At 41.4% G+C, this 24,352-nt stretch overlaps 1 protein-coding gene across 3 annotated transcripts in view; it reads right to left on the minus strand.

Moving 5' to 3' along the window:
* Positions 1 to 24,352, minus strand: part of CDK17 (cyclin dependent kinase 17) — a 75,932-nt gene that overhangs the window by 35,275 nt on the left and 16,305 nt on the right. For 2 of the 3 annotated variants that reach the window (XM_035126752.3, XM_088651890.1), the window contains exons 2-3: positions 9,957 to 10,105; positions 4,222 to 4,386 (exon numbers count right to left, since the gene is read on the minus strand). In XM_035126752.3, the coding sequence (XP_034982643.1) occupies positions 4,222 to 4,386; positions 9,957 to 10,074 (283 nt within the window). In that variant the 5' untranslated portion in view covers positions 10,075 to 10,105. The remainder of the gene's footprint in view (positions 1 to 4,221; positions 4,387 to 9,956; positions 10,106 to 24,352) is intronic. The other variant, XM_060279710.2, reaches the window with a different exon arrangement.

Genomic DNA, 24,352 nt, shown 5'->3' on the forward strand with positions numbered 1-24,352 from the left:
TACTGCAACACAGAGAAGCCTCAGTGAGTCTAAAAAGGGTGTTGGGCTTTGCGTGCTGCTCTCTCCCTTCTCCTCTCATACAGTCAAGACTTATGCCAAGAAAAATTACAGTTTCAAAGAAACTCAGTTACAGGTAGGTAGCCGTGTTGGTCTGCTTAGAGTTATGTGCAATCCTGGAATATTGGTTAAAACAAAGGTTAACTGCTAACAAGACAACTTCAATCCATGGTTTAAAACAGGCATCCCCAAACTTCGGCCCTCCAGATGTTTTGGCCTACAACTCCCATTATCCCTAGCTGACAGGCCCAGTGGTTGGGGAAGATGGGAATTGTAGTCCAAAACATCTGGAGGGCCGAAGTTTGGGGATGCCTGGTTTAAAACATGTCAGGGGGCTCTCAGAGGGTCCGCGGGAGGAGGGATCCCCGGCCCCTCCTCTCCAGCAGTACCTCTTCCAGCCAAGGTAGCAGTGGGTCCAATGAGGAGGAAGGGGAAACGGTCAGCCAGGAGGGAAGAGGGGTCAGCAATGCTAGCAAGGTGCCCCTGCACCAATTCAGGGAAGGGGGCTCAGAGAGGGAGATGCAACTTCTGCCGCCCCAGTTGCGCAGAGGTGTCAAACACAAAGGGGGGAGGCGGCGCCTGGGGGTGCCCAAGTTCTTACGTGGGGGTGGAAACGGAAGGGGGCACTCCCGGATTCTGCGAGTGACTGAGATGGACGTGTTTTCGTAGCTGTGCGTTGTAAATAGTCCACAATAATACTGTTAAAAGACAGTTTGGAAGCTGGCGTCATTACTTGTGAGCAACCACCGCACGATCCTGACACATAAGTTACAAAGTGTTTAGTCTAATAGTTTTCTCAAAACTTTAAATAATACTTGCTGCTGCTGTCACAGCAAAGCAGCTGCTCTTCAGGGCAACCTTGTTGTTGTTGTTTAGTCATTTAGTCATGTCCGACTCTTCATGACCCCATGGACCAGAGCACGCCAGGCACTTCTGTCTTCCACTGCCTCCCACAGTTTGGTCAGACTCATGTAGGGCAACCTACCTCACCCACAATGTCTCATTCTGGAAGGACCCTATGTTCCCTAGGAAACTTAAAGCGAGGCATTGCTGGTTGGAGGCCCTGAAGAGACTTGGTACACATACACTATAGGCTCTGCCTCTGGCAGCAGATGCAAAATTGAATCTCAAAATCAAGGTGGGAAGAGTCATTTTTTTGCTGCTATTCTTTAACATATTTGGATTCAGAAAAAATATTGCCTACTGCAATTATTGATCTACTGCAAATCACCCAGAACCTGGCTGATCTTCTGCCCAACTATTGTTTGCTTTAAAACAGGATTCCTCTTTTGCACCTAACAGTAAGTCAAGATTCTTTGAAATTGAAAGTAAAACTAGTCAGGCGTTCTCTGAGCTGCACAGGATGAGAGCGGGGTGAAGATTATACCCACTATGGAAATGCATACATATATTTGATTTTGACAGAAGCTAATTTCCTTTAGTATGGGGTTACAGGCTGCTTTATGTTCCAGGCAAATCATGTGCAATCAATGTGTGGGAGAGGAGAAAGACTATACCTGTTCCACCTGTGCATATAAACTGTTGTGTACATACATAAGTCCAATCAACATAGGCCTAGTTATGCAAAAGCCACATTAGACTATATGCAAGTGCATCCATTACATATAATATCCAATGTGTGTTGACTCAGGTTTAGGTGACAAAGGTGATGCAATCACCTGCTGATACTATAGGCTTTGTGCCATTTTAAACATTTACTTTGTTATTTGATTCCCCACCCCCCAATAAATGCTACTTTAGCACTATGCTCCCATAACAGAAATGGATAGCTAATTAAATAAACCCTGATGCTACAATGCCTAGATTCTAGCACTATACACTAATAAATACAATAGACTATGTATTTTGAAAATAATTATCCATCCAATAATGATCTAATAAAGGAGGTCCTACAATTTCCCATTATGTATTCCAGTACTGTCAACTAAATAAATATTTATTTATTAGTATTGTAGGGAAAAGGAATTAAATCAAATCCAGGTACAGAGTTTATAAATAGGCCTTTGATACAATAAAACATGTTTGTATGTGTATTGTCACATATATGTTTAAATAAATTACCCTGTTTCTCATATTTTAAGACATACCCATAAAATAAGCCATAGCAGGATTTTTAAGCATTCAAGGAATATAAGCCATACCCCGAAAATAAGACATAATGATAGGCGCAGCAGCAATGCCGGCCGCAGCAGCAGGAGGAGGAAAAAAATAAGACATCCCTTGAAAATAAGCCATAGTGTGTTTTTTTGAGGAAAAAATAAATATAAGACATGTCTTATAAGATGAGAAACACGGTATATGGAAAATGACTGAGGAAGGTGAATGCTTTATTGAAAAATGCCATCTGCAGATTAAGTAGTTTTGTCAGACAACAAAATATTCGATCACTCCATTGTTATAAATACGAAGGATTCTTCTGTGAGTAATGGCACCCATTTTGGCAATTACAGTGCTTAAGCTTCCAATTCAGTAGAAGCTAGGTATAATGACTGCTGCAGTTTGCTAAGCTGGAGTAGCTTCTGTTTGCAGAAATTTATTTTTATAGCCCTAAATATTCTTGTATCTACTTGAAAATAAAACAAAAAATGCACTTTGTATTAATTAAAAAGTCATGCATGGTAGATGTTATTCCCATTATGCAAAAGAATGAATTTAATACAATTGACTGGGTGAAGTAGTGGCAGATGCAGGAAATTGACTATACCAACTGAAGTCCCCTTCTGCTTATCAGACAAAGCTGTACTCTGTTCATAGGAATGACTTCTATATCTTGAGCTTATTGACATAAAATTACACCTCTGGGAAACCTAATTCACATCTGCAGACACAAAGAACTGGCAAGCCTGCCAGTTAATTTCCATACAAAGAGAGTGGGGGGAAACCTGCACTCATGAATATTTAAGCAATATTCCAAGGATTCAGTAACATAAAAGCATGTAATTGATTCAGACAACAAAATAATTGCAGGAGGAGAAATCACCATAAGTTAGGAAGGAGACTGTAAAGAATGGATTGGTTATGAATCTTGTGCAAGCGTTTTTCACAGCTGTCATCTCTCGCCAATGGGCTGAAGTCTGGCAATATCATCTTCCCACCACCATCAACAGTCAGTCCCAAATGTTTCATCACAGGGACTCATGATTTACACTCCATCTTTATTTTGATTGCTTCAACCACCAAACGTTACTGCTATCTTAAGCTTCATTTAAGAAGGAAGCCGACAAGGAGATGACAACAACTGCAGTTTCCATTTAGAATGTGTAAGTATACAGAAGGATGTATACCTTGAGATTTCTCGAAGCTTCTTTTGCGAAGCACCATAACGCCGTGTACATGCTTTGTGGCACATTCTGGTCTGGAATAACTGGGCCTTTCTGGAAGGGTGACAGTATCCCTTGATACTGTGGGGCTCTTGAATCACAAGAGTGAACACCCAAATAGGGCTTTACAACACCATCCTATTCATGTTTACTCATAAGTAAGTCACATTGAGTTTAATGGGACTTACTCGCACCTAAGTATGCACAGCACTGCAATCTTAGCGGCCTTTAAATACACGATTCTATGAACCGCTGGGCTCCTGTCAACTGCTGCCAATAAAGTGGCACTTGCGCTGCTCCACTGGCAATGTGGGCAGAAGGCCGCCAATGGTATCCCCAACACAGTTCAGTGGATAGCAATGAAATGGAGTGAAGGTGACATCAGCCTGGGATTTGCAGGATGCTGAGTTGCTCTCACAGCTGGTAGGCATCATGACTGATTTGTTCAGCCCAGCTCCACACCTCCTTTCTGTTGCCGCCACTCTGAGCAGCCAGGCTGTAGGTGTGGTGGTAGCTCCATGACTCCAGAAAACTCGGTGGCAGCGGCAAACAATTTGGATTGTGGTCTATGTGAGGGATACAGTCTACCTTCCCAGATGTTAGCCATTCACATGCAAATGTTTTATAAATTAATACTTAGAGTTTTGATTTGTTTACTGCTTACAGTTGTTGTTTTGCATCCAACCAGGATGCCATCCTACATAGATGGTGTCCACTAGTTTTATTTCTATTACTATATTAGAAATATGATTGCCTTACTGATACTCTAGAGTGTAGAAGCCATAGAATCACATAATGAATTGATAATATAAGGACGCATTACCTAATCTGCTTCCATTCCTTGGCATTGCCATGAACGAGCCAAGGCTGCCACCAATAACACTGTGTGGTCTTCGTAGCGGAGGCTTTTTGAAGGATCCCGTGTACTGGTGAAGGAACGAGTGCATACTATGGGATGTTGGAGGTCTGCCATTCTTCACAATAGGCTCTGAAATTTGCCAACACCAACCAATTCATCCCACAAGCAGGAAATTCAGGAACATGTTGAGAGAGATAGAGAAAAGAACAGAGTTACCACACAGTCTGCTTACAGCGGTATTTGAATGAGGTTCAAAATATTTGAAACCTGGAAGGTAGATCATCAACGGTGAAGCACACCACACAAAAAGAAAATGCACAATAAAAAATGTTCGCTTTCACTCCCCCCTGTGCACAGAAGCTGAGCCAGAAAAACTCCCTAAGCATAGCTGAGAGCCAGAATATTGTATAGCCTAGCAGGCATGCAGCAATCACAAGATATAGGCATTCAATTCACCCCTGTATCATCAAGGTCTTGTACAGATTGACACCTCTGGCTCATCGCAAAGGGAGAGAAAGCAGCTGCTGCAGAGGGTTGAAGAGAGCAGCAGTAAGTAGGTGAACAGAAAAAAAATCAGATGTCCTTCCTTTCAGGGGTAGTGCAAAGCCATCACAGCATAGAGTCCACAGTGAAAAAGAAATCTGCATGTTTGCTGAATTTGCATAAATTTAAACAAGTTGCACCAGCTTTTCCTGATGAATAATGCTAAAATTCTGTGCCCAGGCAATTCACATTTTTAATGCAGGGTACATGCAGCCCTGTGTGTCATCTCTCAGACAATGTGGCTGGGAAGCTGAAGGAATCACATTCTTTGAAAGTCCTGCCTAATGGACTCATCTGAAAAGGTTCCAACCTTAAGATGGCTCATATACATGCAGAAACAGTAATATTCCATTTTGTGAATTTAGAATACACCAACATAAGCATAGCATAATAAATATATCATCAAGTACCTTTTTAAAAAAACAACCATAGAGAAAACATGGTAAGAAAACTAAATGGCCTCAGATGTTACTGAATTACATAAATTTATTCAATTAATACATCAAAGAACCGACACTGTCTGTTAAAAAGCCTTAAGATATTCATGAAATACCTTTGATTAAAACTAAACAAATCTGCAAGAAACAGATTGTTCAAAAGTAATCCCACACTGACAAGTTTTCTTCTTCTATTAGACCTAAACAGTGAAAAGTCCAATCCTATGCGTGGAAAGTTTATGAGCTTTTGTGAATTTTTGGATCCATAATTTAATTGAAATAAGTAGCCAAATTTCCTCAAAGAGGAAAAAAGCACTTTTTAAACTGCAAAGTGTTTATTTGCTAAAATGCAAGCATATCTTTGTGTCACTTCGTTGATTACATTTTTACTCTCATGTAGGAACACATTAGTGTGATCTGTTTACTTTCAGCAATATACTGTATACACATACTTGTATTGTAATAACATGTTCTTTTCTACAAGGAGAAAACTGTAACAAATTATTCCTATGAACTGACCTGCTTTCTATTTTGAGTTAAGCAGAGGGCAGCTCAATTCATTACAATTCTCTACACAGGAACAATTCTTGTTTAACCTTGTACCCAGGACCCTCACATCCTAGGAATGTGATAATGGCAACTAGGAATGTGAAATGTTTTTTCAGACCTATTCATTTCTCTTTCCTGAGGGACAATCCAAGTAATTTTAAGGCAAGGTACTGTATGTGACTGGATGAAACAGGTACCCCTGCCTCCTATATTACCCTCTTGAATAGCACTACCCAAGCAACAAACCAATGCTGCTAGCATTCTTTATTGCCCTTGAAGGTATCATATACCCTACTTATTAGCACCTCTCTGCCTCCAGAAAGCAGGGCGTCCTGCAAGCTGGGAAGAAGAGTTCACCAAGGCAAAGGCATTGCCACTGTTGTAGAGCTTCTTAAGCACAACACTGTCCAAAGCCAGGCCGCAGGAAACCTTCCAAGCTTAAAGGCACAACCTTCAAGCTGACAGAAAATGTCTGAGAGGACTGACTGAGTGGCAAGAGAGCCCAAAGGAGGGGGAGCAAGCTGGAAGAACAAAAGGAGCAGGGTCAAAGGGCAGGAGATGGAGAGGGACCAAGGGAAAGAGAAAGGAGAAAGGCAACTTAGCATGGGAAGGGGGTATGTGGGGCAGCAGGAACGGAGGGCAGTCAACCTCTCTGGCCTTTGTTCTCCGCTTATTATGATTCCTCCTAAGTCTCCGCCACTATCACGTACTTATGCACAGCGCAGACACTGGAGCAATTCTGCTTGCCTAGCTATATTTTCAGAAGCTGTGAGTAGCACACAGTGAATCAAAAGTTAACGCTGTTATTTCATATTGTCTCTTCTACATAACAACCCTGTAAGACAGGGTGAAACATGATAAAACACCTACGCTCAACCACTTCCAGACCGTAGTGAAAAGCTTCCGACGGCTAGATGGACGTTAACAGGGTTGTTTTTTTATATAAAAAGGCACATCCTGTTGTTCGACCACAATCCATTTGTGCTCATTAAATAATCATGTTCATGGTTTCCCTTTGCTTCTCTGAAGCAAAGGTGACTAGCTCATTCAGTAGAATTTTGTCTCTCTCAAGACAGACAGATGCCAACAACAGAGCGTGAGACTCTTAATCACAGGATCGTGGGTTTGTGCCCCACGTTGGGCAAAAGATTCCATGTTGGGCAAAAGATTGCACACTGAAAGATCCATTTCTTAAAAGTGTGCAATGAGTATTTTGTAGCACTTGCAACAGTGCCGGTTTTGCAGATTAAATAGACATATATGGGCTGAGGCAATCCCACAAGCATACTGGTATATATTTAACTCCCTTGTTGATATTTGGTGAACTGCTTCTTATGATGAAATCATCTTACTACTTTCCCACAGATCCCACAAAAGCATCTCTGGATTATTAAGATTTACATATTCTGGAACCTAGCCATCAAGGGAATGGCCATAAACTTTATTTCTGTGTGTCAAGAGCCTTTCCTTGGCAACTGTTCACCACAGCAGGATATTCTGGTCCTCTAAATGAGGGTGATGTCTACCCAGAATTTGCGACTGATCAGAAAACAGCTAGGATACTCTAAGAGAAATCAATTCAAGATGACTTGCAGGAGCCTTAAATTAAACAGTAACAGATCTCAGAAGGGGAAACGGACAGGTATTAACACAGCTCTAAGTTTCTTTGTGGATTATGGAAAGCGTATAAACAACAATTTCCAGAAAAACAGAAGTGCACTCTCTAAATACAAAACAAAGCAGTTGCTTAGGAACAGAATCAGGAAGCATTTCATATAGCAAGATGCTTGGCAGCCAAGGGACAGAGAAACTCTCTGGTGAAATGTTCAACTGTAGTCATATAGATTTATATCTAGCTATAGATTTATATCTAGCTGTGTACAATATGCGTGTTGGACTTTGGATCAACAACAAGCTTTATGTTGCATGCTTTACCATGAAGATGCCAGCAGTGCAAGATCTATAAGCAAAGGCTTCAAGCCAAACTGGAAATAGCAAAACTGGTCCTTACTGGTGCCTTAGCACCAGTGCCCTGGGGAGCTCACTTTGGTGCTGTTAGCAGCGGTTTGACTGCACCCCTGGAGGTGCACTTTCATTGTCTCTTGAGACAAACAGATGCCAACAGTAAATTATATCCCTAACATTTATGGAATGTGTCCTCTGCTCCCTGCACCACCTTTTCCCAGGTGGTCAGTGCAGCTTGAAGCTTCCAAAATGTGTAAATATAAACAGTATATTTGAAAAAGGCTTAAAAGGCCACATAGTCAAAAGGACCGGTAATGCAAAATCTCATTTGCCAGGGTTAAATCTACTCCACTTCCTATCTGACTAAAAACAACAACACCAAGAGTACACTGTCCTTCGCCCTCTTGTTCATGATTTCCTTGCAGTACTTTGTGATGCTCCTCCCCCTTCCTACACACTCTTCCGCCCCACACATAATGTTCTCTTCCCTTCTGCTACTATTTGTTCCTTCTTCCCACAAAGCTTTGCTTTCTCTATACATACAGTTACTTAAAAATGAGAGTTAGCAGCAGGGTTCTGTTCTCAAAGGCCTGAGGTGACAGTTCTAGCCATGACTTCATGAATGCCTTTTATACAGCAGCAATAAACATAAGAGTTCAATTTCCTTAGACAAGCACACATGTGGGCCAGGATTTGGCTGTGTAATGGCAAGTCAATACAGTATTATTCATTCTGAATTGTTGCAAGAGGAAACGCAGCATGTGAGCAAGGAAGGATATTCTGCTCTGAACACACACACACATGTATATTTAATGCTTATGTATATCAGAATAATACAGTCTGAGAAGTTAAGCTATGCCTTAAGAAACAATCCTTCAGATAGTGAACTGTATAATTTGACTCATTCTCAGGTCTGAATAAGGCACGCCCACCTTTATGCAACTTCTCCTTTTCTATATAACGCATCACAACTAGCTTTCCCACATGCATAGGAACTGTGACCACTACTCAAATAATCTGCATGAAATTAAGAGAACCATAAACACTGCTGAAGTGTCGTTGACAATCTTTGCTGCAGCTTCTACTCCTATAGAGGTAAACTATTTCTTATACAGTGGTACCGTTCTTAACCTGAGATACCACTTTAGCTAATGGAGCCTCCCACCGCCACTGCCGCGCAATTTGTGTTCTCATCCTGAGGTAAAGTTCTTAACCCGAGGTACTACTTCCAGGTTAGCAGAGTCTGTAACCCAAAGTGTTTGTAACCCAAGGGGTTTGTAACCCGAGGTACCACTGTATATATTGCTCAGTCTATTAGACTGTTCATCATAGCTTCTTCTAAGCTATTGATCAACAGTTACTCGCCAGGATCCCAGGCAGATGTCACTCTAAGCCAGTTAACCAGTTGCACAAAGAACGGGATCTGGGGCCTTGTGCATGCAAAGCACCACTGAGAGACAGTCTTCTGCCATATTATGCAAATTAAAGAAATATAAATCAATTAAGGAAACATGTATGGATGTGTGTGAAGAATTTGGATTACCTTGGCACAGAAATTTGAAATACCGAAATCTTCCTAGCAGTAAGACACTAGAATCCCTTCCAATTTTGTTGGACTACCGATTCCTGCTGCCCCAATTCACATGATCATCAATGAGATGTTGTACAATCAATCTCATCCGTTATACTACAAAACACCACTATCGGACAAGCCATGCACACTGTTCAGTGCTTTTAAGAAGTCATGAGTTTGGGAATTCAGCTTATGCTTTCTAAACAACTCATCAGCTGATATTTTACACAGCTGCAAAAATAAATAAATTGAAAGCAGTATTATAAACACAATACTGAATACCATAATTTACAAGGCAGTAAATTGGAACAGTACAGAAGTGGCAATTCTGCTAGTTAAGTATGAAATGATACCACATTTTTGCAGCTTCATGTGTTAATGATACAAGGCTAGACCCAAAGGCATTTTTGAAGCATTCCCATCAAATATGTAGTAACTCGACCTTAATAAATATATTTAACATATATTACTTGCAATTACTTCCGAAAGTAAAGATACACACTTGTTATTCTAAATAAAAACGTTAAAACTAATTTAAATTCATCACTCTTGCTGCAAGTAACTTTTTTCATTAAAAGAATAACAGTTTTCATAAATACTTGATAAAATTTAAGCAAAGCGGTTATTTTTACCGTTATCTTTACTGCTGTTTTCTTCAATAGTCATTTGTTCGGCCAGTTCAGAAAGTGACTCATCAATCGTCTGGCTCCCACGCAACGTTAGGGAAAGTCTCCTCTTGAACTTTTTCATTCTATCTGTAATACGTCTGGCTCAAGGAAGCCTATTAAAATAAGAAAGTTGTTATTTTAAACACTTGTTTCAACCATAAGAAAAAAATGTGTTTAGTGCTGATTGCTTCTATCAATCTAAACTTTGTAAGGTCATTTTAACAAAAGAGCTAAGTTTTGAACTTTTGAATTTAACACTGCTTAATGTTTATCTCAGTTCTATTCTGGCTTATCTTGGCTTGTGGTGGGTAAGTTGTAACAAAATAAAATACCCCATTAAAAGAAACCACACATTTATTATAACACACCCAGAGTCTCCGCTTTTTAAAACCAATCAAAGTTTTACAGGGTTAGACTGACAAATCTCTAGAAAATGGTAGTTCCACAACTGTGTTGTGACCAACTAGAATATTCTTCATCTATGTGTTCCTGCTGTCCAACTTCATATGTAGATGGTGTAATTTTAAAAAGTTACATCTTATGGGTTATGATGAAATTTAAGGGAGGTCTAACCAATAGAAGCACTTCCTGGGAGATTTGACTGTGTGGAACAGGCATCCCCAAACTTCGGCCCTCCAGATGTTTTGGACTACAATTCCCATCATCCCTGACCACTGGTCCTGTTAGCTAGGGATCATGGGAGTTGTAAGCCAAAACATCTGGAGGGCTGCAGTTTGGGGATGCCTGGTGTGGAGGATGGGTTTGGAGGAGAGTTTGTATACACAATTCTGTTGGGACTGGAATAATTACAAGTGAATTAAAGCTCCTTCAAATTAGAAGGAACCTTAAGTGGTGCACTTTCAGCTCTCCAAATGTTGTTGAACTACAATTCCCATCATCCCTGACCATGCTTGCAATGGATGATGGGAACTGTAGTTCAGCAAGATCTGGAGAGACAACGGTTCACCACTGCTGCATTAGATAAACTTCATGCAACAGCCTTCTGCAGCAAAACCAGAACACACCTTTCACAATTTTCCAGTGAGATCGCTCTCCTACACAAGCAGGCTGGGTGGGAGATCAAAAGCGCAATGAGGGCAATCCTTGATGGATGTGGTCAGAACAGATTTCCACAAATGTCCTTTCCGGGTCACTACAAAATTATTTCCTGGTGACAGTCCGCCTAACCCCAACAAAACACAAGAAGCTCCCCCACTCCCAAGCTATAATATGCTCTCATTCTTTGCTTAGTTGAAGGGATAGACTCTGACCCACTCCCGTCTTCTAGCATATACACAGGACTCAGGGAAGAGGACAGCAGAGATTTGTGGCAATTCCCCTTAGCTGAATTCAAATGCTTCCAAATCCCAGTACAGGCTTACTGGGCATGAAATATTACTCCCCCATCTGTATGACAATCTCTCAAGGTGGTAGGAAAGCAAATAAAGCAATTAGAATAACATGGAAAGGGAAAAGGGGGCGGGGTGGGATAATATGGCTTCCTATTGAGAGCAGGCTGGGCCAGCTTCTCCAAACTATTTGCTCACTTTTTGATGGACTTGTTCAAAACTGGACCATGTTTCAAACAGAAGTGCTAGAAATATGAAGGCAAAGCAGATCAGGAACTACAATAAAAAGTTACCGTATTTTTTAATTTTAATTTTATAAAATAGTAAAACAGGAAGATTTTTCTGTTTGGTTATAGTTCTTGTGCTTAAGATGAGCCATCAATTATGGAAAATCTTTGGGACTAAAGTACAATGACGTGGAAACATCTTCCACATTAGAACCAATGGAATGTATGACTTATTCCTTACTTCCTATCAATGCGCAAGAAAGCATTATAAAACAAAGGGTAAATTAAGTCCAGAGGGATGTTCTGTGTGAGTCTCATTGTGTTGGCGAACAGACTTCGTAAAAGTATCTGATTCATGTGCTGTGGCCAGTTTAAGTATTTTAAAAATTAGTTTATGAATCCTGCGATCCTCAGACCCAAACGTTGCATTAGAAGAAAGGCATGGTTGCTACTCCCTTCTGTTAGCTTCCCATGTTGCTGCAGTAACATTTGAAACCCAGAGATGAAATGGGAACGCAAGACATATTTACTTTCCATACCTGGCACTTTCAACCAAGGGGGAAACCTATTCTATTTTTGAGTTGCAATTGTTTTTGATGTGCAGAACATGGGCTGAGTACATATAGTTTTTAGTCCAAAGGACCCATAATGTTTAGGCAGATACTGTATAACCACATACAAATTATACTCCTTTCTGCAGAAGTCTGAACAGCAATACAAAAAGACTCCTACAGGCAACCTGCCCCCGCACCGCCAAAAAACACTGCTAATCTGACAAAGATACATTTGTTTCACTGGTATCCAAACACAAACTAAAAGAATTAGAATTTGGCAAAAGAAATACAGTATACAGTCATACCTCGGTTTAAGTACGCCTCGGTTTGAGTATTTTCAGTTTAAGTACTCTGTGGACCTGTCTGAAACAGATTAATCCACTTTCCGTTACTTTCAATGGGAAAGTTCACTTCAGGTTAAGTACGCTTCAGGTTAAGTACAGACTTCCGGAACCAATTGTGTTTGTAAACCGAGGTACCACTGTACTGCTTAAGAATAGCTTTGAATCCATTCTGGGCTCCTTTGGGAGGAAGGGTGGGGATATAAATTTAATAAATAAACAAATGCAGCTCAGAACTGAACTAATGCAGCATTTAACATCTGAGTTTTTTCAGGCATACGCTGCTGAAGACTGGAAATTTATGCAAAATAAATAAATAATAAAATGTAATATTCAAGAACCAGCCCCTGCCAGTAACCTGAAAATGAATGCCCTTCATTATATTAAGACATTGATAGACGTATTTGTTTTCTAGTGGAAACTAATTCCATTTCTAGGCACAATACAATAGTAAATGGTACTGTTGCTGGCTAAAGTGTGAGGTACAAACACATAAAAGGTTGTGTGCAATGTAGCTACAAGCTGAAGTCATGCAGAGGTATACTTGTTCCACTGGTGAAATGTTCTCCACCAGCAGAATTCTGTGCACAAAAATAGAGAAAAAGCATAAGCTGGTTGTTGCTGACTTTGTGCAACAGCTTGCAGAATCTGTTGGAAGACCAGTTCCTGCTAGCACACCTGCTGTATTCCTCTGTTGTGGAACATTAAAACTCACAATGAACACTGGATATAACCCACTAAATTCCACACTCTAATCTGACTTCGATAGTCTGCTTTTCTATGAAGCTCTGATTGCATGCTACCAGTGCCTCAACCTCATGTGGCAATGATGATTAAGCTATCCCCACAATGTAGATGCTCCTCTTTCCCACAATGACTTAGCCAACTTCTAGTTCCAGAAGCTGGAAGACAGCAAAAGAAAGCTCATATGAAGATCCTGCGGTGTTTTTGTACATCCCAACCTGAGCCACTTTCAACAGTCGGCCTTGGAGTCAACAGGCTGCAAAGGATGGGGTCATGCAAGTCAGTGCACTTTTACATGGAAGTGTTTGCCTTCTTCTGCAGGGCTTTCATTCTCCCTACTTGCAAAGCTGTTGAAAATTAACAAAGCAAGTCATTCTTAGCACAAATAGTTATGGTATCAAATACGAAGAGAGGCAGCTGTAATTTCAGACAAAGCTTCATTTACACGGCATCCGCAGCTATTGGCAGCATGTGATAAATGTACTCAATTTTTTAGGGCCTGCAGTGATACAATTATGATGTTAGCTGATGGGCAATTATGTCGTCTGCTGTACAGTGGTACCTCGTGTTACGTACTTAATCCGTTCTGGAGGTCCATCCGTAACAGGAAACCGCTCGTAACATGAGGCGTGCATTCGCTAATGGTGCCTCCTGCTGCTGCCATGCCGACGGAGCACAACTTCTGCTCACATCCCGGGGCAAAGGTCACAACAAGGGGCATCTACTTGTTGCGTAACCCACATTGCGTAACCCACAGCATTTGTAAGGGGGACGGTAAGTAACATGAGGTACCACTGTATTTGTACTACTAGCTATACAGTGGTACCTCGGGTTACAGACGCTTCAGGTTACAGACGCTTCAGGTTACAGGCTCTGCTAACCCAGAAATAGTACCTCGGGTTAAGAACTTTGCTTCAGGATGAGAACAGAAATCGCACAGCGGCGGCAGCGGGAGGCCCCATTAGCTAAAGTGGTTCCTCAGGTTAATAACAGTTTCAGGTTAAGAACGGACCTACAGAACGAATTAAGTTCTTAACCTGAGGTACCACTGTATAAGAGGCTACATTCATGACCTCTCTTTAGTGGACAGTTTTACAATAATCATCCCCACCCCCCCAAGTTTTCAGAGCAGTGCATACTTGCCTCTGAACAGAAAAAAAGACAGCAGGGTAAACTAAAGAGTGTTACAGAGTTCAGCTCCATGGGCATAGCCAGGCCTTTTGTTGGGGGCCAGAACCTCAGTTTACTATGTATTTTTTTTTTGGTTTTTTTATATATATTTGGGGGGGAACTGCCCATCCCTGCCTCCCCTGGCTACGCCCATGTTCAACTCTGCTGTCTTTCATTTCATTGTAGGGAGGGGTAGCACATCTTGCTGGCATAGTGTTCAGCTTTCAAATTTAAAAAAGGAAGAGACATATATATGGTAATAATCAAGATGGCCCCTGCTGCCAGACACAGTTCTGTCTAGCGCAAAGCCTTTATATTTCTATACCAAAATAAGCCTGCTTCCACCTGCTTCTCACTCACCTAGCTGATCTGACTCTCTGAAGTAACATGGGCACAACAATTTATACCAATCTAAAAATCAACAAGGATAAATGGGCAGTCCAATACATTTCTGGAGGCATAGATGATACAAAGATTTCTTATACATGTGACAAATCGGACCCCTAACACAACAGACCTAGGAAGAACAACAAAATTATGGGTATTAATGTCTGTCTGTGACAATAAACAGGAGAAGAACTTGTAATTAGTAAATGAAAGCCATGCCATCTGTATAAAGCAACAGAAATGACCCGAGGCAGCAACAGAACACTTGAAAACTCATGACCAGTAAAAGCAGACACACACCTTTAATGATGTCACAGTTCCAACAGAGTGTGGAAGTTCTTTCCAGGTAACAAATGCCTTTTAGCAGATGACTAGTGTGCTGCCAGAGCTGACGGAATTATGAGAAGAAACTATTGCAACATGGTTCCCACCCCTAAAATCACACACTTGGATCCAAAGGCACCCTTTTTCAAGTGGATGGCGCAAAATGGCCTCTCTGATTTCCTCCTACTCCTTGCATCCACTGCAACTTCCTGAGGCTACAATATGCTGCTCTCAAGATATCAACCCCTAGATATCAACAGCAACTTTTTGGGAGGCAGTAGCCTCCTAGACAGAGCCCACCTGCATGTTTTTGTATATAAGCACTAGTACTTGAAGAGATGTGCATATTTCCAATATAAAGAGGTGGGGAGAGACAATGTATAAAACGTGAGCTTGATCATCATTTCACTTCTGCTAAAATCCAGTGAAACATGCTTATTGCCCTCCAAGAAGAAGAGAAAGTGGAGAGTGTATGTCCAGAAAGGGTGTTGTTGTTGTTTAGTCGTTTAGTCGTGTCCGACTCTTCGTGACGCCATGGACCATAGCACGCCAGGCACTCCTGTCTTCCACTGCCTCCCGCAGTTTGGTCAAACTCATGTTCGTAGCTTCGAGAACACTGTCCAACCATCTCGTCCTCTGTCGTCCCCTTCTCCTAGTGCCCTCCATCTTTCCCAACATCAAGGTCTTTTCCAAAGATTCTTCTCTTCTCATGAGGTGGCCAAAGTATTGGAGCCTCAGCTTCACGATCTGTCCTTCCAGGGAGCACTCAGGGCTGATTTCCTTAAGAATGGATAGGTTTGATCTTCTTGCAGTCCATGGGACTCTCAAGAGTCTCCTCCAGCACCATAATTCAAAAGCATCAATTCTTCGGCGATCAGCCTTCTTTATGGTCCAGCTCTCACTTCCATACATCACTACCGGGAAAACCATAGCTTTAACTATACGGACCTTTGTAGGCAAGGTGATGTCTCTGCTTTTTAAGATGCTGTCTAGGTTTGTCATTGCTTTTCTCCCAAGAAGCAGGCGTCTTTTAATTTCGTGACTGCTGTCACCATCTGCAGTGATCAAGGAGCCCAAGAAAGTAAAATCTCTCACTGCCTCCATTTCTTCCCCTTCTATTTGCCAGGAGGTGATGGGACCAGTGGCCATGATCTTGGTTTTTTTGATGTTGAGCTTCAGACCATATTTTGCACTCTCCTCTTTCACCCTCATTAAAAGGTTCTTTAATTCCTCCTCACTTTCTGCCATCAAGGTTGTGTCATCTGCATATCTGAGGTTGTTGATATTTCTTCCGGCAATCTTAATTCCGGCTTGGGATTCATCTAGTCCAGCTTTTCGCATGATGAATTCTGCATATAAGTTAAATAAGCAGGGAGACAATATACAACCTTGTCGTACTCCTTTCCCAATTTTGAACCAATCAGTTGTTCCATATCCAGTTCTAACTGTAGCTTCTTGTCCCACATAGAGATTTCTCAGGAGACAGGTGAGGTGATCAGGCACTCCCATTTCTTTAAGAACTTGCCATAGTTTGCTGTGGTCGACACAGTCAAAGGCTTTTGCATAGTCAATGAAGCAGAAGTAGACGTTTTTCTGGAACTCTCTAGCTTTCTCCATAATCCAGAAAGGGTATGGGGAGGTAAACAGATTTGGGAAACATCTGACCTGACAGGACTTCCAACAATTTAAATGCATTCCAAGACCACAATTCTCCCCCCACCCCAACACCAGGATGCTATAAACTTTCAAGGACTTTGAGCTCTTTGAAGTTAAATGAATTCTGGGTGGGGGTTCTGGAATTAATTAGAAAACTAATTTGTGGTTGTTGTTGTTTAGTCGTGTCTGACTCTTCGTGACCCCATGGACCAGAGCACACCAGGCACTCCTGTCTTCTACTGCCTCCCGCAGTTTGGTCAGACTCACGTTGGTAGCTTAGAGAACACTGTTCAACCATCTCGACCTCTGTCGTCCCCTTCTCCTAGTGCCCTCAATCTTTCCCAACATCAGGGTCTTTTCCAGGGAGTCTTCTCTTCTCATGAAGTGGCCAAAGTACTGGAGCCTCAGGTTCAGGACCTGTCCTTCCAGTGAGCACTCAGGGCTGATTTCCTTCAAAATGGATAGGTTTGATCTTCTTGCAGTCCATGGGACTCTCAAGAGTTTCCTCCAGCACCATAATTCAAAAGCATCAATTCTTCGACGATCAGCCTTCTTTATGGCCCAGCTCTCACTTCCATACATCACTACTAGGAAAACCATAGCTTTAACTATACGGACCTTTGTTGGCAAGGTGATGTCTCTGCTTTTTAATATGCTTTCTAGGTTTGTCATTGCTTTTCTCCCAAGAAGCAGGCATCTTTTAATTTCGTGACTGCTGTCACCATCTGCGGTGATCATGGAACCCAAGAAAGTAAAATCTCTCACTGCCTCCATTTCTTCCCCTTCTATTTGCCAGGAGGTTATGGGACCAGTGGCCATGATCTTGGTTTTTTTGATGTTGAGCTTCAGACCATATTTTGCGCTCTCCTCTTTTACCCTCATTAAAAGGTTCTTTAATTCCTCCTCACTTTCTGCCATCAAGGTTGTGTCATCAGCATATCTGAGGTTGTTGATATTTCTTTCGCCAATCTTAATTCCGTCTTGGGGTTCACCCAGTCCAGCCTTTCGCATGATGAATTTTGCATATAAGTTATAATTATTCAATCCTAATTAATCATCCTTCCAGGGACTCTTTAAGCTTCTATAAAGGCGAAAAAGTTTCTAAGAGTAAGTAGTACTGCTTAAAAAATATTATAGGAGTTGAATTGATTCCACGCTGTGCAACATGACGCACATGCTCCTTGAATCCAACTTCCCACTCAAAATCTCCTGTACACTGTAAAGTACACTGTACACTGTAAAGGGTAAAACTGTGACTTCACAGCTTGAGTTCAAAGCTACTGAATCCTACTTACCTAGCTCTAAACCCCAACAGTCAGACCCATAATGCAACGGCACTGTAGCACTGCTAAGGTTCAGGCTTAGCTGAGAACTGTTGTTTGAGCTCATTGCTGTGACTGCTGAGCTTTGTCAACTCACTAGTTTTGGCTGAAAGGTGACCTTGGTGGCAGGAGAGGGAGGGAAGTGGAGAGAACAATGGCACTTCCAGCATCCCAGCAGAGTAGACTCCCTCCCCTCTCCTTTCTAGCCGGGTGATGCAGAATCATAAAGGGGTCTAGAGTCACTTCCTCTCCCAGTCAATCTCAAATGGTGACTGTTCTTTGGAGGGGGGCAGGCCTGCGTTTCCAGTGGGGCCAGTTTCGCCAATCCCTACGTATGCCTCTGCCCTCCATTCAGTGCCAGAAGCTGTGAGATCAGACAGCAAGTGCCCTTAATTGCTCCATACTTTGGTTAGATTTGGTATTTGGTCTGCACAAAGGACAGAACAAAGTGTGACAGATCTAATCAGCAAATCTGTTTGATCATCTATTCTCCCTATGAGACAAATTCTGTCTCTTAAAGGCAGATCCAGAAAATTCAAAGATAAGTTCTCCCTCAATATTCATGGGGAGTCCAAAACTTCTAGTAGCACATATATGTAAAAAGGGGTTTAGCTGCTGTTAAGAGTTACCACCCACGAAAAGACTGAACTAACTTCCAGGGGGAAACAGAAACCAGAGAATACATGCTAAAATCTGTTGAGAATGGGACTAGTTCTTGTTGTCCAACTATCACTACCTTTTTACAGCTAGCAGAGGTTTTGTATGCAACTTGATTTCTGTTTATTAATAATAGGCAATTGGTCACTTTCAAACTATCTAAAAAATAAGGTCCTTGCTCTTACTTTACAACAGTTCCCCACTGCATAACTTCTATTAAACCTATGAAAATCCTGTGAAAGCTTTGATTATTAACTTGTTTTGCACTAGGTTGGGATCTTAAGACCTGCCACTATTGGAGGCAGCATGTTTACTTATTGGTCTGAGTATATCATGCCTACTCTGCAAACTTTACATTGGCTAGTCACCAAAGACAGATTGAGTTTTAGGACAGCATAAGGGCTCGTTTAAAGTTCTGGCTCCAAGACTTCACAGCTTGGTAAAAAGCTGCAAATTGAAATCTACTTGTACTCACAATAACTTAAATGTAAAGGCAATTAGTTTGAAAACTGATTTGTTGAAAGAGAACCTACACATTACGGCACATTTTCCTCTGGTATCTACTTACTGCTTCCCAGATTCAATGCAAGTCTGAAACAAATCCAACAGAGGCATTTCTTTTAAAATCTATAGAAGTGCTTATTATTCTTTACCACTCAGTTTTCTATTAACTTGTTCTGCAGGAGAACCATTTTATCTTGTTTTGCGTTAGTTTACTCTTGCGTACAAATACTACATCACAGTGAACATTGACTTCCACATGTGAATTCTGACAATCCCAACTGGTTTGTGTGAATGTCCAAGTGAATCTATGAAATACTGACAGTACCCCAACTGCGGTTTTGGATATACACAGGTTGGCAAATTACATTTACATCACTGTCAACATTAGCCATCTGGAATTGTCAGGACTCAGAAAACGTCACAGTTCACCAGATTTTGAACATTCACACACATATTACAGATTTCTAATGAATAAGATACACACAGTGCTGCTGTTTCTTTTTAGCTATTTTGCGTTAGATGACTATCAATAAAGTCTACCCTCTCTACCCCCGCAAAAATACATGTCCTTTGAACACGAACGTGGTAATCATTTATGGCTTACAAACACTGGGCTTTCCAAATGCAGAAATGCCTTTAAAACCATAGCATTCATATAGAATACATAGATCTGAAAAGCAATCCTAACAGCAAGATTCAGATATAGTATATCTGCTGCAGCAAAAAGCTGCTTATCTGCTCAGCTCATTCCTACCATACTGACTATAATCATTTCTATACTTTCCAGCAGCTACACTGTAGATAAATGTTTTCATTCATATGCAGGTGGCTAACATGAGACAAATGCAGTGAACTTGAACAGAATGAGGGCTTTCTATAGTTGTTAGTCACTGATGTAATCTGACTGTACCATTTACAGAATGTCTTCACTTACCACTTACATCATTCTGCTCGGTGTAAGCCTTTAAAAATTCATTATGGATATCACAAAGTAAAATAAATATAGATGCATTATTCAAAGCAGCTCCCTTTTTAAAAGGCACTTCTTTTTTGAACCCCGTTAAAAATATAAGGCATCTCAATAACAGATTCTGATTATCAAACCTTTATTAGCATATGTACAAGATTCCAGTAGGGTTCAATTTAAAAACAAACAAACAAACAAACCACTCCTAACCTGCATCTAACACTTATCCATCCTGGATAAACATAAAAAGGCTACTTTGCAACATCTTAATAGTATTTAATATTTTTAAACAACTGGGTTTTGTCCTACGTGACATGGATATTCTTGCAACTATGAAAGATACAGTAGCCAAACAAATATTCGCTATCAATGTTTACAACAGAGATTGCCAAAAGTCACCTAGATTGCAAAGGTCAGCTATAAGAAGTAGGTAATGCAAAGGTATTGCCTAGCTACACAAATTGCACAAAAGATGTAGATAACTAGGCCAAAAATGTTGACTGAAACAAGAGGCTTGGATAGACATCTGTAAGAGTAACCTCATGATTCTCTCTAGTAATACTCACCATATCAATTTTGTCAATCCTCCCGTTACTAATAAACCCTGTTAGAAAGGGGAGGATTGACAAAATGTAAGCAATATGAAAATCAATATGGCCAAATACTTATCAATCACACTGTCTTCCTCTGAAATCACACTTAGAGGGGAAATGTTTGAAGTGTGTTAATCATTTGCAGCTGGATACTATAAGTTTCTCCATTAAATTAGAAGATGGAAGTCAAAACAGCCCTGTTTATTCAAGTCCAGTCTCTTCTTAATGCCAAAGGTGTCAAGCTGAATAATGCTGTGCACTTTGCTAGCTCAACAATATAAACACCTCAAGATTCAACACAACAAAACAAATTACTGATTGTTCAAATAGAAAATACGATCACCTAGGCTGACATTTGTTGGCACATGTGGAGCCACAGGGAACCAGAAAGCTATTTGTTTATTTACTCAGGAGGAACCAGCACAAGCAGAGAGAGAGAAAATCCACACATTCAAGTAATCCCAAATAACATGCAAGAGCTTTAAATATTTGTTTATTTTATTTCCTTTGTTTCTACAATGAAACCCATGTTGATATATAAATAAGAGAAAAAGCATGATGAAGAACGACTCAAGAATGAGTGCAATGTAGTACTCAAAATATTCTTTTCAATAAAGAATCGTGAAAATGCTTTCCTATCAAAACCATACGCTATTGTGCTATGTATTCCCACTACAGGTGCAGAGCTAAAATTTCTAGGGGTTTTTTTTAGATACAAAAAATGTGGTATATTTACTACCCTACACATGTAGTATACACAGGTGGTATATTTACTACCCTACACAGGCACTTTGCAGTGTAAAATATTATGCAGCCCAGGCAAAGGTTTACATGCACATCATGAGAAAGTACAGATATGAAAATTATAACCATGCTAAAATTACGGCTCACATCTTCCTTCCTCCATCCCTTCCACAAGTTAGCACCCCTTATCTCAACTTCTCCCCCTAAGATGCACTGTTCCACCCAGGATTTCTTAAACAGTTTCTACATCTATTATGAACTTATTGACAAAAATTACCTCATAGTTCATACAAAAGCTCACCAAGGGTCCAAATCAGATTTGGTTTTTCTTATCTTCTTGCATGGCACACATGGATTTGCATAGAAAAGGTTGGTCAACTAAAGTAACTGGCCATGTAGTTACTTAACTCACTTTCTACTCTATTTGTATACTATACACGTTTCATTGTACTGGAAAACTATACAAAAACAATCTACCCACAAAAATGTAGCTAAAAATCAAAAGGTTGTTCTATTTTTATACTTCCAGCTTCTGACAGACTGGCTTATCTTAAGGTTTCAGTTCACCAAGGACAGAGGAAAATAAAATTTGAACTGTTAGAATGATATCCATCTAAGCCATACTCAGAGGAGACTCAACAAAACCAATGGACTAAAGTCTTATTATACATTGAAAAGTTGCAAGCAGCATAATCTTCATGCAGAAGTAATTCTACAAACAGAAATATCTGCAAAATGTGTCACTATTCACCCTACTGATGAGAGCATTTGCATTACTGTTATTTTATTTATTTTTAAAAAGCTAAATAATGCTTTGAACAAACCTAATCCAAGTATTATATGATATTTTCTCAGACAAATGGGTTCCAACATACAACAGGATATTTAATGCAAGGATTCAGGGGTCACACACACCCCCATTTACTGACTAACCAGTGTTTCCTTTTTCTAGATGGGGAACACTTAAATATTCTCTGAAGTTTGTTCCCTCCCCAGACCTTTTAATGTTTGCCTTGTTGTACTGATGATTTAGGGCAACTCAAAACAGTCTGCTATCAACTCCCACCCTTTAAAAGGATATTTTAACAATGCCAGAGTTTTTAATCCAAAACTTCTATATATGCTCATCTGACTATCCATCAATTTAATATTTGCCAAACTCCTCCAGTTATTTGGCTCAATCACTAGAAATACCGTGTTTCTCCTAATATAAGACACGTCTTATATTTATTTTTCCTCTAAAAAAAAATACATCACGGCTTATTTTGGGGGGATGTCTTATTTTTTTATTAAGCATAGTACAGCATTGTTAAGTATGGTACGGGGCTTTCTTGCGCCGCCCGCTGAGCAATTTTTTTTTTAACAGCTGAAATACCCTAGTTCAAGATTCCCTGCAGATAGAAACTCTCACTTCAACTGTTCCTTTCAGTACTGGTAATATCAAGAGATAATAGTTTGTACTGTAATGTTTTTCACATTTTCAACTTCTGAATGAATACCACCAAGTGTCTTCTATGGTGTTATATTCTCTCCCCGACCATCTCTCTCTCTCTCATACCACTCTCAAGGTTGGTTTGATGACAGTATGCAACTACTGAGGACAATAATATGGTACAAAGGAAAAGGTGCAGAAAAAGTTAACTAAAGCAATCAATGGCATTGTAGTGAATATTTATGCACAGGTTCTCAGCATGATAGCCTCCACAGCCATGCCAGGAAGGAAAGTCCAAAAATGCAGAAAGTATTTATCCATTGTGCAGCTTCATTGCAGCAAAGATAACGCAGTGCGGCGCGGCTGGGGCTGCTGCCGGCTCCTGCCGAGTCCTGCGGCTTCGCGCGCTGCACCGCGCCGTGTGAAGCCCAGGGACCCGGCAGTGGGCGGCGTGCGAAGCCCCAGGACCCGGCAGGAGCCAGGAGCAGCAGCCTCAGCCGTGCCGCGCGAAGCCCCAGGACCCGGCAGCGGGCTCAGCGGACGGCGCGCGAAGCCGCAGGATCCGCTGCTGCGTCCCTGGGCTTCACGCAGCGCGGCGCGGCTGGGGCTGCTGCCGGTTTCTGTCGGGTCCTGCGGCTTCGCGCGCCGCCCGCTGCCGGTCCTGGGGCCCGTTCAGTCGGAGCTCCGCGCAGCGCTGTGCTGGGGCTCCCACTGGGCTGGGGCTCAGCGCGGCGCGCGCTGCTGCGTTTGCCGGCTCCCGCTGGGTCGGGTAGGTACCCCCAACACGTCTTATTTTGGGGGGATGTCTTACATTTTTTTGCCTTTAAAAGATCGTGCCATGGCTTATTTTAGAGGCACGTCTTATTTTAGGAGAAACACGGTACCCACATATTAGAAACTTGTTGCCTTATGTACAGCACCGGGCAGAGTCAGCCCCAATGAGGACAAGTGGTTGGAAGTTTTGTTCTTTATTGACAAAACACTTGATTACATCCGCTCCTAAGGTGCAAGGGATATAAACCTCACGCTTGTTGATTGCCTAGCTAGGCATCTGCTTCTTCAGACTTGTGCTCCGATCCGGACAGTTGGAGCAACAGAATGACTGCTCCCCTTCCAGTTCACTTAAATCCCTTGTCTGAGACACAAGCAACCAGCGACTTCTCCTATGTGGCGGCTGTAGCTGCTCCTGTCACTTTAAGCCCTTCCTTGTCCTTGGAGGGGATGGAGGAGTTTCTAATGGCCCAATTCTCTCTGATCCTATTTCTTTCCCCTCTGAGTCTTCCTGCAACTCTTTGCCCCCACTCCTTTCCTCCCGGCTCTGACTGCCCAGACTCTTCCTCTTCCTCCACCCTAGTTCCTGCCTCACAGGTGGCGCAGAACCCCACAAGT

The sequence above is a fragment of the Zootoca vivipara genome, chromosome 9 (assembly GCF_965207765.1).
Source record: "Zootoca vivipara chromosome 9, rZooViv2.hap1.1, whole genome shotgun sequence".
Taxonomy (NCBI): domain Eukaryota; kingdom Metazoa; phylum Chordata; class Lepidosauria; order Squamata; family Lacertidae; genus Zootoca; species Zootoca vivipara.